The 16080-nt window shown below is 40.9% G+C and overlaps 1 protein-coding gene across 1 annotated transcript in view; it reads left to right on the top strand.

Moving 5' to 3' along the window:
- The window catches only part of Iqgap1 (IQ motif containing GTPase activating protein 1), a 119277-nt gene that overhangs the window by 37155 nt on the left and 66042 nt on the right, over positions 1 to 16080 (top strand). The window contains exons 3-5 of the mRNA XM_004658206.2: positions 4327 to 4483; positions 7467 to 7544; positions 12488 to 12564. Of these exons, the coding sequence (XP_004658263.1) occupies positions 4327 to 4483; positions 7467 to 7544; positions 12488 to 12564 (312 nt within the window). The remainder of the gene's footprint in view (positions 1 to 4326; positions 4484 to 7466; positions 7545 to 12487; positions 12565 to 16080) is intronic.

The raw sequence follows: 16080 nt of genomic DNA, 5'->3' as shown, positions 1-16080 counted from the left end.
GCACATGTGTCTGGACTTTGTTTTCAGTGGCTGGAGGCCCTGGACTGCACATTCCCTTTCTCTCTTTATCTGCCTCTTTCTCTCCCATTCTCTCTAATTAATTAAAAAAATTATTATGTAATTATATTCAAGATAGGCTTTTGTACAAGCACTCAGTTTTTCTCCTATTTCTGTCAATGTCAATCACCAAGGATTAATATACTCCCTTTGTCCCTCTTTGAGGGCGTGATAGTATGAAGGTTATTAATGAGGTTGAGACCTGTGCTAAGGATGCTTCTGGAAGCCCAGCTTCAGAACCTGAGCTTTTGTGAGTGTTGAGTAAGAGCTGCCTGTTTTCATTTTTGAAGGAAGCAATGATTACGAGTTTATTTTTTGATCACAACAGCTTAGGCTCAAGTGTAAGCTTACTAGTTAGGTGGCATTAGGCAGGTTACTTTATATTTTTGGAAATCTGTGTTCTTAACCTGTAAAATAAGAACAGCATGATTCTACTGAGGTTGGTACAAAAATCAAGACAGATAGTTTGTATATTTAGTCTCATCTGTGACATGGTGTTAAAGGTTTCTTTTCTTTAGTTTTATTTGTATTGAAAATGAGCCATTCAACCAAATGTTGTTATTCCATTGCAGTCATTGTTTCATGTCAGGACCTTTTGTCACTGCAAATGAATGGGCCATTTTGAGCATTTGGCTCTTAAGTGGGGACTGGGGAATTGAACTCAGGCCAGAAGGCTTTGGAGACAAGTACCCTAACCACTGAGCAATCTCCCCAGTCCTCCTGTTTGTTCTTTAACAATTCAGTAGTTGTGAATGATGTGAAGCTATAAAGGAGGTTAGTAATTTGGACAATAGTTAGGAGCCAACAGGTGCTGACCTTAGAGATAGTTACTGGCGTCTAACATGAAGAAATACAGAGACAAAGGCTGAAGAGATGACTTAGTGGTTAAGGTGCTTGCCTGTGAAGCCTGAAGACCCAGGTTTGATTCCCCAGTACTCATGTAAGCCAGATGTACAAGATGGCACATGCACCTGGGGTTCATTTGCACTGGCTGAGGTCCTCACATCCATTCTCATTCATTTTGTCTCTTTCTCTCAAATAAGTAGAAATAAAAAAATAAAATAAAACAGAGATAAGGGTAAGCAGTGGCTTATATGAGAATTATAGAGATAGGCTTTATCAACTTTATATGTACAAAAACCAAATTTCTATTGGTTGGAAAAGTACAATATAATCAGTTGAGCAGCTCTGTTTGTAGTTGTAGAGTGTTTAGAACAAAGGTCCTCGTCCTCCACTTAAGGCTAACATAACCATTCCTTGAAAACAGCATTCAGTTGGAGAATGTTCATAGATGAATGAGAAAGATTGGGAGGAAGGAGCAGGTCCCATGATTCCTGGCCGTGCTAGATGGCATTTTGTGTGCTTTCTCTGTGTCTGGCAGTGTTCTTAGTACTTTATGTGTATTTATTTGTTAATTTTTGGTTTTTCGAGGTAGGGTCTCATCTAGCTCAGGCTGACCTGGAATTTACTATGTAGTCTCTGGATGGCCTCAAACTCACAGTGATCCTCCTACCTCTGCCTCCTGAGTGCTGGTATTGAAGGCATGCACCACCATGCATGACCGTGTATTATCTATTTTAATTCTCCCAGTCACTCTGTGGGTAGGTGCTATTATTATTCTCTTCACAAGGGTACTTGAAGAAACTGGAATCAACGCAAGTGTCAGTGGTGGTGGCATGTGTGACTCATAGGAGGAAAGGCACAAGTATTTTTTTCAATCACGCACAAAGCACTGTGCTAGATTCTGTTTTACTTGCAATCTTAATGAACTTTTAATGACGAACCTATTTGGTGGAAGGTCTTGCATCCCCTTTCAACACATGAGAAACTCCAGGGCGTCCCTGCCCAGGCCTGTGATCCCAGCACTCAGGAGGCTGAGGTCGGTGGATCATGTTCAGAACCAGTCTGCACTACATAGTGAGACTTTGTCCCAAAGCAAAACCAGAAAACAAATGAGGAAACTGGTTAAGTGGCTTGCTGTCTTGATATGTGCCAGAGACAGCATATCAATCTAGGCCTCTTTCTAAGTTCATCATCAGTTCTAGTCACAAGATACTTTCATTCCTTACATTGTTTTGTTCCAGAACACAGCCTAGGGTGTCAGTGGAGAATTGTTGCTAGCTTCGCAAAAACTTTCTGGCTACAGGTATTCAGAAATGAAATGATTAGCAGGGTGTGATGGCTCACACCTTTTTTTTTTCTTTTCAAATTTTTTTTTATTAACAACTTCCTTGAGTATAAAAAATATCCCATGGTAATATCCTCCCCCTCCCCCCACTTTCCACTTTGAAACTCCATTCTCCATCATATCCCTTCCCCATCTCAGTTTCTCTCTTATTTTGATGTCATGATCTTTTCCTCCTGTTACGACGGTCTTGTGTAGGTAGTGTCAGGCACTGTGAGGTCATGGAAGTCCAGGCCATTCAATCCTGATTTAATTTATTTTATTCTCATAAACCATTGATGATGAACAGCTGATTTTGGTGGGTGAGCCACTCATGGTGACTGGAGGGCAGGATTATTTGTCTCTGTTTTAGCTTTTGCTACTGTTTATTCCTTTCACCAAATCACAGTTGGCTTTCCTACCTCTGTGTTTTTTTTTGTGGTTTTTTTTTTTGTTATTTGTTTGTGTGCATCTTACCCCGCTGCAGAAGACTTCCTAAGATAGGCATTAATCAGGACTGTTTTATAGCAGTCACACCAGGGAAGGCAAAGATAAAAGGTTGTGGGAGGTGTTACTAAAGCCTCTCATTTTGTTTTGAATTTAATCTAGCAATTTCGGAGAAGTGGAGTACATAACATGCCTGGTAACTTGTCTGTGACTCAAGGCAAAATAATCCATTACGTTTTTATCCATAGTCTGTCTTGTGTGTTGACATCATATTGAGAAAATAATAAAATATTTTTCTTTGTTATATGCTAGTAGGTTGCTTTTGGCTTATGCTGTAGTTGCTGCTCTAGTTGCTAGATTTGTCTCTGTTAATGAGATCCCAAATTCAACTGACCCTGAGAGCTGGGGCTGCAGCGGCTGTTTGCCAGAATGATTTTTATCTGTATTGTTTTTTAGCAGTAAAATATTGGAAAGAAAATGATAGGATAGGTGTCCTTGGCCTATAGCTCTTTTCCATATCAGCAATTGCCATTCTTTTCCATGTTGTCACCATTCTGATCTTTAGGCTCTTAAAAGGTAGTTTGAATTGTATATTGGTTGTAAGTGGTAACGAATTTAGTTACTATGACAACTCCTCTGCAACACTCATTTATTTCTTTTCACTCCCTTTCTGACAGTTTAAATTACTCTGCTACTTGAAAGAAAACCAGAGACACTTACTGTCTTGTGTTGTATTTCTTATAAATTTTTATTTTGCTCTTTTGAGAGCAGGGTCTTACTCTAGCCCAGGCTGACTTGGAACTTACTCTGTAGCTGCAGACTACCCTCAAACTCATGGCAGTCATCCTAAGTGCTAAGGGCCCAGGTTTGATTACCCCGAACTCACATAAGCCAGATGCACAAGGTGGTGCATATGTCTGGAGTTTGTTTACAGTGGGCTGGTGGCCCTGACTATATTTGCGTCTCTCTTTCTCTCTGCCTCTTTCTCTCATATAAATAAATATATGTATCTTTTAAAAAACCTCTCACTGGGCGTGGTGGTGCACACCTTTAATCCCAGTACTTGGGAGGCAGAGGTAGGAGGATCACCGTGAGTTCAAGGCCACCCTGAGACTTCATAGTGAATTCCAGGTCAGCCTGGGCTAGAGTGAGACCCTACCTCGGAAAAAACAAAACAAACAAACAAAAAAAAACCCTGTATCTCAAATACAAATAGAAAAAGTCAGGAGGTGGATGAGCTGGGAAGATGGCTTAACCATTAAAGGCACTTGCTTGAAAAGCCTGCCAGACCAGGTTCCCAAGCTATCCATGTGAGTCAGATGCAAAATGTGGCACAAAGCAGCAGCAGAAGACTCTGGCACTCATACATGCACACATACACACACAGTGTGCATACAGACGAATTTTTTTTTTTTAAAGAGTAACCTATTGGGGAGAGTCTTAAGGTTCATGTAGCAGTCAGCTGGCTGTGTCCTGGAGAAGGTGTCAGTCATACTCACTGTTTTAAGTTTCCACCATGCAGAGCTGAGCTGGTCAAATATGTGGGCATAGATCCTGAAAGTTTGTTGTTACATTCAATTTAAACTTGTCAGGGGCAATTGGAATTGAAATCTGTGAGGAAGAGTTCTGACCCTCTTTTTTCCACTTTTCTCTTGTAGGTGGATGGAAGCATGTCTTGGGGAAGACTTACCACCTACCACAGAACTGGAAGAGGGGCTGAGGAATGGAGTCTACCTTGCCAAACTGGGAAACTTTTTTTCTCCTAAAGTGGTGTCCCTGAAAAAAATCTATGATCGAGAGCAGACCAGATACAAGGTAAATTCTTTGCTTAGTGTTTAGAGATGGTTAAAATACTTATTCTGTGTGAGAGCTTTTGAGAAGTACATGTCAGGTATGTGTTTGTTCCAACCAAGTATAGCCTTTTAAAAGCTTGACAGACTAGAGAAAAGAGTGCAAAGGTAAAATGTAATAGTAAAAGAACTTCTCTGCATTTCTGCTTAGATTCTTCTAATGATGGTGTATATCTAGAAAGTTTCATAGTCCTGGTGAAGCTTCTCTTCTTCATTCTTAGAAAGTAGAGGAAGGAAGTAGGGGATTACCGCTTTGAACAATTTTAAGGTGTAGCTATGTCAACTTGGGAAAAAGATCACCCTATAATATCGGAGTTCAGGGTAGAGGGGAAAGGTGACTTGGGCTGGGAATAATTAAAGGGCTTTCCTTGCAAGCACAACGGCCTGAGTTTGGATACCCAACACCCATGTAAATGCCCAGAGGGCATGATGGCCTGCCTGTAGTCCAATGCTCAGGAGGTGGAGCCAGGGTATCCCAGGGCTAGCTAGACTAGCTGGGTCAGTGATTCGCCTCTGAGTTCAAGTGAGAGATCCTGCTTCAGTCAGTAATGTGTAGTGTGACCAAGTTAGACACCCAGTGTCAACCTCTGGCCTCTGTATGCATATTCACAAACATGCATACATGCACATGTAAAAAAAAGTGATTCGATTTTAGGAAACTGAAATAAGTGAAAGGGTATGATTACTATGGCTCAGGGCATAGAAAAGATTAAGATGTTGACATGACCCAGGTTCTCCCCTTGGCAGAGCTACTAAAAGGAGCTCGCCTATGAATTCTCACTTGAAAAAGGATGACTGAACCATAGCCAAAGACTACATAGCCAGAGTGAATGTAAGAGGCTGACTGTCAGAATTGGGTCACACATCCTATGGAACTAAGGCTTCAGACTGATAGGGTACAAAAAGAGAGGGAGAGAGAAGAAAGGGGAGAGGAGAAGATACACCTTTCAGAGGCATGCCATCAGTGGCCTAAATTCAATTAGGTGTCACCTCCTTATAATACATTCAGCTATCAACTAATACACTGGTGAGGTTACAATCACCTCTGTGCTAGCTATTGAGTAAACCTTCAGCCCATGAATCCTTGGGGCCATTTAAAAAAGGAGGGCTGGCCAGGCATGGTAGTACACACCTTTAATACCAACACTCGGGAGGCAGAGGTAGGAGGATTGCCATGAGTTCAAGGCCACCCTGAGACTACATAGAGAATTCTAGGTCAGCCTGGGCTAGAGGGAGACCCTACCTCTATAAACCAAAAAAAGAAAAAAAATAGGGCTGGAGAGAAGATGAGATGCTTGCCTGCAAAGCCTGAGGACCAAGGTTCAGTTCCCTAGGACCCACGTAAGCCATATGCACAAAGTAGCACAAACATCTGGAGTTCATTTTGTAGTGGCTTCAGGTGTGCCTACTCTTTCTCTGTCAAATAAATAAAAATAGAAAATATTTTAGAAAAGTAAGCTTGTTCAAAAAACAGCAGACATAGGAGTTGTGGATATAGCTTGAGGTGGAGCTCTCAATTAGCATGCATGAGACCCCAGATTTAATCCCTAGCACTATTAAAAAGAAGATCTAAGGCTGGAGAGATGGCTTGGCAATTAAGGTGCTTGCCTGCGAAGCATAAATACCCACATTCAACTCTACAGGTCCCACATAAGCCAGACACACAGTAGTGACACAAGCATGCCAGGTCAAATATGCGCACAAGGTAGCCCACACATCTGGAGTTCGATTGTAGTGGTTGGAGGCCTTGGTGTGCCAATTCTCTCTCACACACATTAAAGAAAAAATTTAAAAAAGATACAGGCTGGAGGGATGACTTAGCAGTTAAGGTGTTTGTCTTAAAAGCCAAAGACCCAGGTTCGATTCCCCAGGACCCACATTAGCCAGATGCACAAGGTGGCACATGCATCTGGAGTTCGTTTGCAGTGACTGGAAGCCCTGGCACACCCATTCTCTCTCTAATAAATAAATAAATACAAATAAAATATTTTTAAAATATGATATAGAGGTTTACAGGGAGTATTTTCTTTTACTTCCTTTTTTTCTTTCTTTCTTTCTTTCTTTTTTTTTTTTTTTTTTTGAGGTAGGGTCTCACTCTAGCCCAGGCTGACCTGGAATTCACTATGTAGTCTCAGGGTGGCCTCGAACTCACGGCGATCCTCCTACCTCTGCCTCCCAAGTGCTGGGATTAAAGGTGTGCGCCACCACGCCTGGCTTGTTTTTTTTTTTTTTTCTTTCAAGGTAGGGTCTCACTCTAGTCCAGGCTGACCTGAAATTCACTATGTAGTCTCAGGCTGGCCTCCAACTCACACTGTCCTTCTACCTCTGCCTCCCAAATGCTGGGATTAAAGGTGTGTGCCATCACTGTCAGCTACAGGGAATTTTTTTTTTTTTTTTTTTTAGTCTATTAAAACATCACACTAAACTGAGTGGTTTATGTGTACATTATCTCATATAACCTTTGCAACATATAAAATAGGTGTTTAAGCTGGAGAAACTTAGACTGTCTCCTATCACCAGTAGATAGCCAAACCATCTACTGAGAATTGATTCCAGGATAATGTCCTTCTAAATATCATGTTGGTCAAGCACATTGTACCCAGGAAAGTTCTCTGAGTGAGAGGAGTTGAGATACTTGGCTTCCTCAGTTCTTTTTTATTTGTTGTTTATTTGTTTTTGTTTATTGAAGTAGGGTCTTTACTAATCAAGGCTGACCTGTCACTATGTAGTCTGAGGGTGGCCTTGAACTCACAGTGATCCTCCTACCTCTGCCTCCTGAGTGCTAGGTTTAAAGGCATGTACCACCATGCCTGGCACTTCTCAGTTTTGAAATGGGAATATAATGACCTTTGAGGGGCTGTTGTAAAGACTCACAAGGAAACTTTTGCAAGGAGAGTTCTTATTTAGAATTGGCCAACAGTGCCTAATGCTCTTTTTATTTCTTCTAGGCAACTGGCCTTCACTTCAGACACACTGATAACGTGATTCAGTGGTTGAATGCCATGGATGAGATTGGATTGCCTAAGGTAACTTACCTGCTTGCTATTCATGGTTCTGGAAGTTCTGTTACATAGTTCTCATTTAGTCTATAAAATTATTCTCCAAACCAACTTGTCTTTTTCTTTTCTCTTTTTTCATTTTTCTTCTGATAGTGTCTCACACTCTAACCAAGGCTGGCTCTGAATTCAAAATCCTCCTGCCTCATTCCCCAGAGTGCTAAAATTTAATGTGTGTACCAATATGCCTGGCTGTTCTTCTTTTTGTACTAAACAGTCTCTCTTCTTCAGCTTGATTTAGGAAAAGACTTTTATTATTTTTCTTTTATATTCTTTGTACCTGTTTCACCTCACCCTAGAGAAAATCCCTATGGTGATATTTACTTTGACTTTAGCAGTGGTAGATTTATTTTTGTGGGTGTGGGCTTTTCTCTCTGCACTACTCCCCCTCTCCCCTGGAAATGTTAGACATCACTGCACATACTTTCTAACTGTGGTTTTTTTGGACCAAATCACTGTGTATTCCAGGCTGACTACAAATCCTCCTGGCTGAGCCTCCTGAGCTGCAGGTGTGTATTATCACACCGGGATAATTTACATTAAGGTGATTTTTCTCAGATGAGATTCTCATACTATGAAATTCATCATTTTTCTCTTTTTTGATTTTTTTCTTTTTTCTTTTTTACTTCAAGGTAGAGAGTCTCACTCTAGCCCAGGCTAACCTGGAAATCGCTATGTAGTCTCAGTGTAGCCTCGAACTCATGGCGATCCTCCTACCTCTGCTTCCCGAGTGCTTGGATTAAAGGTGTGTGCCACCACACCTGGCTTCTTTTTTGATTTTTAAAAAATATTTTATTTTTATTTATTTATTTGACAGAGAACGAAGGAGGGAGAGAGAAGGGGCGTCCCAGGGCCTCCAGCCACTGAAAACGAACTCCGGACATGTGCACCCCCTGGTGCATCTGGCTATCATGGGTCCTGAGGAATTGAACCTGAGTCCTTTGGCTTTGCAGGCAAACACCTTAACTGCTAAGCCATCTCTCCAGCCCCTTTTTTGTTTTTTTGAGGTAGAGTCTCACTGTAACCCATGTTGACCTAGAACACGTTCTGTAGTCCAGGTTCCAGGCTGGCCTCAAACTCAAGGTGATCCTCCTATGTTTATCTCCTGAGTATTGGAATTAAAGGTGTGTACCACCACACCTGGCTTTCCTGCTTTTTCTTAATGTTTTGCCTTAGCCCTTTGGACCTTGTGTTACTCCTCAAGGACTCCTGGCTTTTGTCATAATTGTCCTGTGCTGGCCTGGTTTTCTCAGGGACTTCTTTGTCACTGGTATGTTTGAGAGTTTAGTCCCACCAGTGTCAGGAAATATAATATGTGAAGTTCTTTTAGTTACTTGGCCTTTCTGTGCTTCCTGTGACGTTCTATATCTACATATCTATGTATGTAGCTATAAGATATTATGCTGTGCAGTATAAAATGCTATGCTGTGCACTTGTAACTTCCTGCTTCTGCTTTTTAAGCTATATAATATAATCTATTTTACTGTGTGGTATGTAATGCTATATACTATGCATCTCTAACTTCCTTTTTCTGTTTATTTTCTGGGTAGGGTCTTACTGAGCCCAGGTTGTCCTGGAACTCACTCCTGCCTCTGCCTGCCACCTGCTGGGATTAAAGACATATGTATATAAAACGTGTTTTGTTATTTTCCCTTCCTCAGTTATCCTCTTAGCTCCCTCTCATTACACCCTTCTTCGCCATTATCTCCCATCTTACTTGCCTATTTAAAAAAATATTTTACTTTTATTTATTTATTTGAGAGAGAGGTCAAAAGAGGTAGAGAGAGAGAGAATATGATTCAGTACTTCAGGGCCTCTAGCCACTGCAGAGGAACTCCAGATGTATGTGCCACTTTGTGCATCTGGTTTACATGGGTCCTGGGGAATCGAACCTGGGTCCTTTGGCTTTGCATGAGCCTTAAATGCTAAGCCATCCCTCCAGCCCTTAAAAATGTATATATTTTTTATTTATGAGAGAGAGGGGCATGCGCGCACATGCAGATAGAAAGAATGGGCACACCAGCGCCTCTAGCCTTGCAAAGGAACTCCAGACTTGAGCACCACCTTGTGCATGGGTACTGGGGAATTGAACCTGGGTTCTTTGACTTTGCAGGCAAGTGCCTTAACTGTCCAGCAACATGCCTGTTTTTTTAATTTTTATTTTTAATCCATTGAGTTCAATAGGACTAGTTGCGTGACACAGGTAGAAGATTCAGTTTAACTTCTTTTTAATTTTTAAATACTTTATTTTTATTTATTTATTTAAGAGAGAAAGAGACAAAGAGAATGAGAATAGGCACCACAGGGCCTCCATCCACTGCAAACAAACTCCAGACACATGTGCCACCTTGTGCATCCAGCTTATGAGAGTCCTGGGGAATTGAACCTGGGTCCTTTGGCTTTGCAGGCAAGCACCTTAACTGCTAGGCCATCTCTCCAGCCCCCAGATTAACTTCTTTTGAATGGTACTCAGACCTGTGCTATTTACTACTGGTAGTAGTATTGTTACTATAAAATGCTCTCCCCACTTTTTTTTGGTGGTACTAGGGAGTAAACCCCAGCCTGCATGCATTCTAGAAGTGCTTTACCACTGAACTACCCCCAGTCTTTTTTTAATTTTAATTTTTTTATTATTATTGTTTATTTATTTATTTTTGTTTATTTTTACTTATTTGAGAGCAACAAAGAGAAGAAGAGGGAGCAAGAATAGGTGTACCAGGGCCTCCAGCTACTGCAAATGAACTCCAGATGCATGCGCCACCTTGTGCATCTGGCTAACGTGGAAACTGGAAAATTAAGCCTCAAACCTGGGCCCTTAGACTTCACAGTCAAGCACTTAACCACTAAGCCATCTCTCCAGCCCAAGTCTTTTTATTTTTTGACACAATCTTGCTAAATTTCTCAGGCTGTCCTTGAACTTGTGATTCTCCTGCCTTAGCCTCAAAATTTTGGTGATATCCTGGACTCCTAATTCCCCTCTGAACCTTCTTCAGTTATTTGAAATGCCTTTTTTATCCATCCACAGTTAAAACAGCCTCCCAGCCTGTTTCTCAACTTACATCTTATTAGTCAGCATATCCTAAGTCCTGTCTCCAGACAGATCTTCCAAAGCTTGACTTTTATCCTTTGCTCCAAAGCTGATACTTTTTATGTGTGTGTACTGTTTGCCAAGTCAGTCTTTGAAAATGCTTATAATCATGTGATTTCATCTTACATAGCTCCCTCATTTTTCTGTTACATTCTAGAATGTATTTTGTATATTTTAGAAAGTTATGGCTTATTATCTTATACTATATTTCACACATAAAGGACTGTTTCTGCTATTTCTTTGATTGGAAGATTTTTGCTCCAGATTCTTCTTACCAACTCATTCAGTCATTCAGTCTTTTACTTTCTTTTCTTTTTTAAAAAAAAAAAATTTTGGTTTTTTTTTTTTTTTAATCTTATTTCTTTATTTACAACTATTTATTTAGTTACAATTTAAGAGAGAGAGAGAGAAGGAGCAGGAGGAGGAGGAGAATCGGTGTGCCAGGGCCTCCAGCCACTGTAAGCAAACTTGAGTTGCATGCGCCACCTTGTACATCTGGCTTATGTGGGTCCTGAGGAATCGAATCGAGGTCCTTCGGCTTTGCAGGCAAACACTTTTAACTGCTAAGCCATGTCTCCAGTCCAGTCTTTTACTTTCTTATCTACTTTTACCCTTTATTTCTCTTAATTCCTAGATCATGTTGTGTGGTTATACACTGGTATGAGAAAAGGTCTTGAAATTCAGGGCTACTTCCATTGTAAATCTCTGTTGTTTTCCTGCTACATTAATCTGTCAAGTATAGAGCTTCCTTCATGGCCCTCACTCTAGGTTTATCCCTGAAGCTGTGAGTAGCATAGGCCTAGTTCCCAGCCTTCTTGTGGCTTAGCTCTGTGGGAATAGCCATACAGAGGAATACACATAATTGGTCGACTGTGGTAAGTGCTACGAAGGCAGGAAAATTCCCTGTTTTCCCCATTGCCCTGTATGCCTTCTGCTCGGTTACTTCACTGTACATCACCCTGTTCTCCCCAAGCATTATAGCACATTTTATGTTTAATATGTTGTCATTTTCCAATGTCTACTTATAGCAGTTTGTACACATACACACACCACAGCCAGGCATGATGGTGCACGCCTTTAATCCCAGCACTCAGGAGGCAGAGGTAGGAGGATCACTGTGAGTTCAAGGCCAGACTGAGACTACACAGTTAATTCCAGGTCAGCCTGGGCCAGAGTGAAACCCTACCTTGAAAAAAACAACAAAAACAAACAAACAAACACTTTGTATTTGTTGATATCAATTTAGACTTGATAGATAGTAACTAGGAAGCTTGTGATCCTTTGAAGCCTCATACACTTGCCAGTAAATTTCCTTTTGCCGAAGTCACCTTCATACACCTAATGCAACTCAGCAGGATAGGAATTTTCTAAATAGTACTTTTAATTTTATATTGTTGCACTTTTAATTCCTTGTAGTACTTAGATTAAAAAGTCTGTTTACAGTCTGGGCGTGGTGGTGCACGCCTTTAATCCCAGCATTTGGGAGGCACAGGTAGGAGGATTGCTGTGAGTTCGAGGCCACCCTGAGACTACATAGTCAATTCCAGGTCAGCCTGAGCTAGTGTGAGACCCTACCTTGAAAAACCAAAAAAAAAAACAAAAACAAAAAACTCTTTACTTGAAAGGTGTTTTTTGAGGAATGCCAATAATGTTGTCCATAGTTTTAATTGGTTTTGTTGTTATACTGGGGATGGAACTCGGGGCCTCATGCACACCAGACAAATGCCTTCCCACTGAGCTATACGCCCTGGCCAGTTATATTATTGACAGTTGGTGAATGTCAGATGGAACCAGCATATGGATAACTTCTCTTGTTTCTACCTAGATTTTCTATCCAGAAACCACAGATATTTATGATCGAAAGAACATGCCAAGATGTATCTACTGTATTCATGCACTCAGGTAACCATATTTTTTTTCTTTGTAAAGTTACAATTTAACAATAATATCTAAGTTGGGTGTATCTCTTCCCTCCCTCTCTGACCTGGAACTCACTCTGTACCCTGGCTGGTCTTAAACTCAGGGTGATTCTCCTACCTCAGCTTTTTGAGTGCTGGGATTAGAGTGTGAGCTGCCACACCTGGCCTCCTGGTTGACTATATATTTTTCTTTTTTTTGCCTGTGCTATAAGAATGAACTCCCCCCTTCCTATTAACCTGAGGATTTTCTAATAGATTAGAAGGCTTTTATCCTTACAAAATGGTGAGAAACAGCTGTGTTTTTCTAGGGAGTTGTACAGAAGGGATTTATTTATTCCTATAACAGATAATTTTGTTGTAAAAACATGGTATAACCTTTCATTATTCATTTAATAACTCTGAATGCTGCATTTTACTTGGGGTACTCTTTTTATTTAGTCATCCAGGCCCTTGCCATTCTTCAGCCATTTGTTCACCCATTAAGTAATTAAAAAAATTTTTTTTCATGCATGCAGAGAAAGAGAGGGAGGGAGAGAGAAAATAGGTGCTCCAGGGTCTCTTGCTGTTGCAAATGAACTTCAGGGGCATGCTCTGCTTTGTGTGCCTATGTTTATGTGGGTACTAGGGAATCAAACCCAGGTTTCAGACTGCAGGCAAGTGCCTTCACCACTGAGCCATCTCCCCAGCCCCGATTAAGTAATTTTTATAACAAAAATATAGGAGCTGGAACCAAGTATAATTTTTCATAACTTCATGGAAAATTACTTAATTTCAGGTTCCTACTTCTTAGTATCAGCAAAGTACCAATTTAGAAGTAAAAGATGCTATTTCTGGAAGGAAGTAGATACTGGTCACACAATATACTACAGTAGAAGAGAATAGTGTATAGTCTTTCAGCTAGTTTACTTCATGGCTGTAGGCCTAAAGGAGTAAATGGTGGAAGTAAGTGGGACATGAAAATGAGATTTGTTGGCTTGGGCTGCTCTTCTCATATAGCCTATTGTATGTGTGCTTACTAAATGTTCATTTTGTGGGTGGATGCATATATAATAATGGATTTAAGAATCCTGTTGAACCCCTAGTTGAACCCAGAGCCTTGTGTGCGCAAGCACACACTCCGCCACTGAGCTGCTCTTTCAGCTCTGCCTCCAGGGCTTTTGATGATCGTATGCTGGATTTCTGGTGTCGCAGCATCAGTGTGAAGCCCACAGAAAGGTGAATGTGGCTGAGTGGACCTGCTGTATTGGAGATTTTAGCTATTTCAAATATGTGTTGGAGCCCAAACCTGAATGACTGAGCACTGTGATTGGCTTAGTGTTACACATGAGATCTGTCTATGTTGATAACTTTGTCAAGGCTGTACCTACAATGACTGTCTAAGCTTGGCAGGCAAAGAGGCCAAGCTGGCAGAATATCCTGCTCTTATTTTATGGTACCTGATATAACCCAAGTCCCAGGCCCTCAATCCTTTGAAATGCAGATGAAGAAATAACTGTGCCTGTCTATTCATGGAGTCCAAAGGACAAAAGGAGGAAGTCTGCTATTGTTCTCCATTTCTCTTGCATACACAGTCTGTGGTTAGAAAGTATACAGAGCAGTGTGTTCTGACTTGGGATTTATGGTTTCTTTCCTCTTATTTGGTATTTTTCCTGAAAGGTGAGTTGGCAATACTTGATGTTATGTAGGAAGTGGGTGTAACTGCTCAGAGCCACAAGAGACAACAGCTTCTAGGGCAGGTTCCTCATTTGACTAAATTAGGGGAGCCATCACTTTCCTTTGCATTAGCAGTAATTGGGGACCTTCCCCACCCATACAGTTTTGTGCTAGTGATCAAATCCCCTGCTTTGTTTTTGCTAGGCAAGTGCTATATTACTGAGCCACACCCTCACCACCTCCCCCTCCTTTAAAAAAATCTTAACTGACATTGTTCCAGAGGTGGTCATTGTACCTCAGTTATATTATTTTGTAGATAACATCCCACACACTCTTTTTCTGAATATGTCTGTGCACTTGCTTGCTTGCTTTTCTAATGCTTTACATTTCCAAGAACTGGTCTTGATGTAAAAAGGTTATAATCTTCTTACCCTAAACTGAGAAAAAAAGTCCCTAAATATTTGTGAAAGTTGAGTTTAGGTTTGTAAGAGTTCATTTATTGGCAAGACCCAATAAGAATTAGTTGAGGTTAACCAGGCATGGTGGCACACACCTTTATTCCCAGTGCGTGGAGGTGGAGGATCATCATCACTTTGAAGCCAGTCTGGAGCAACAGAGTGAGTTCCAGGTCACCCTGGGTTGAAGTGAGACCCTACCTTGAAAAAAAATAAATAACTGAAGTTATTTAGAATATTTATCTATTGAATATAATTATTTTATGTTTCTCAGTGGAAGAATAACATACTTGATTAGGAATACTGCCCCATCATGGGGCTGTCTTATAATCCCATATACGCTATAAATTCTATATTGGAACATATCTGGTCTAAAGACATTAAATAGAGACTATGCTCGTTAATCGCTTGCTGTGTTTATTAATTGCCTTTGACATTTCTGATTGCTGTGATATTCTGCAGTCTACAGAGATAATTGGAATCTAGACTGGTGACTAACACAGCTGTCTGCCTCCTATTGCTGTAAGGTACAACTTAAAGAGAAAAAAGTAACTAAGCTCTACAGGATGACCCCATTGTAGGTGCCTGACAGCTCCTAGGCTTGGGAGAGCACAGGGACCAAGGTTGGAAACTGGTAGGATTCCTAAGGTTCAAGTTTGAGATTAAGCTCTTCTGAATCTGAGCAGGAGTATCTGAGTTACAATTACGATTCCATTTACAGCTTTAGTGTGTCCCTAAAATACTCCCTAGTAATTAAAGAATGTGAAGGAAGATGGTGCCCATGCTTGTCTGTCTACCTTTTATATCAGTACTGATACCCTTGTCCTGTCCTTACCATTAAAAGACATTAAGAGTGAACCTGCTGGGCTGGAGAGATGGCTTAGTGGTTTAGGCACTTGCCTACAAAACCAAAGGACCCAGGTTCAGTTCCCCAGGACCCACATAAGCCACATGCACAAGGTGGTGCATGCGTCTGGAGTTGGGGTGGTTGGAGACCCTGGCACGCCCATTCTCTCTTTCTCTCTCAAATAAATAAATAAACATTTTAAAGTATACCCACTCTTGGGGCTGTGAAAGTGATGTCCTTAAATTTTAAAGTGTGGCAGCCACTTTTCTATTTCAAAATGGGAATAAAAGAAGAAATTGCTGGAGAAAAAGATTCTTACTAATTTAGAATGCCAGTAGAGTATATTGGGGAAAACTACATAAGGGAACATAATACATGTATTAAAAAGTTACTAGTTGGGCTGGAGAGATGGATTAGTGGTTAAGCACTTGCCTGTGAAGCCTAAGGATCCCAGTTCGAGGCTTGATTCCCCAGGACCCACATAAGACAGATGCACAAGGTGGTGTGTGCATCTGGAGTTTGTTTGCAGTGGCTGGAGGCCCTG

Source organism: Jaculus jaculus, chromosome 3, assembly GCF_020740685.1.
Source record: "Jaculus jaculus isolate mJacJac1 chromosome 3, mJacJac1.mat.Y.cur, whole genome shotgun sequence".
NCBI classification, from domain to species: domain Eukaryota; kingdom Metazoa; phylum Chordata; class Mammalia; order Rodentia; family Dipodidae; genus Jaculus; species Jaculus jaculus.
This window is presented reverse-complemented; position numbering and strand designations above follow the sequence as displayed.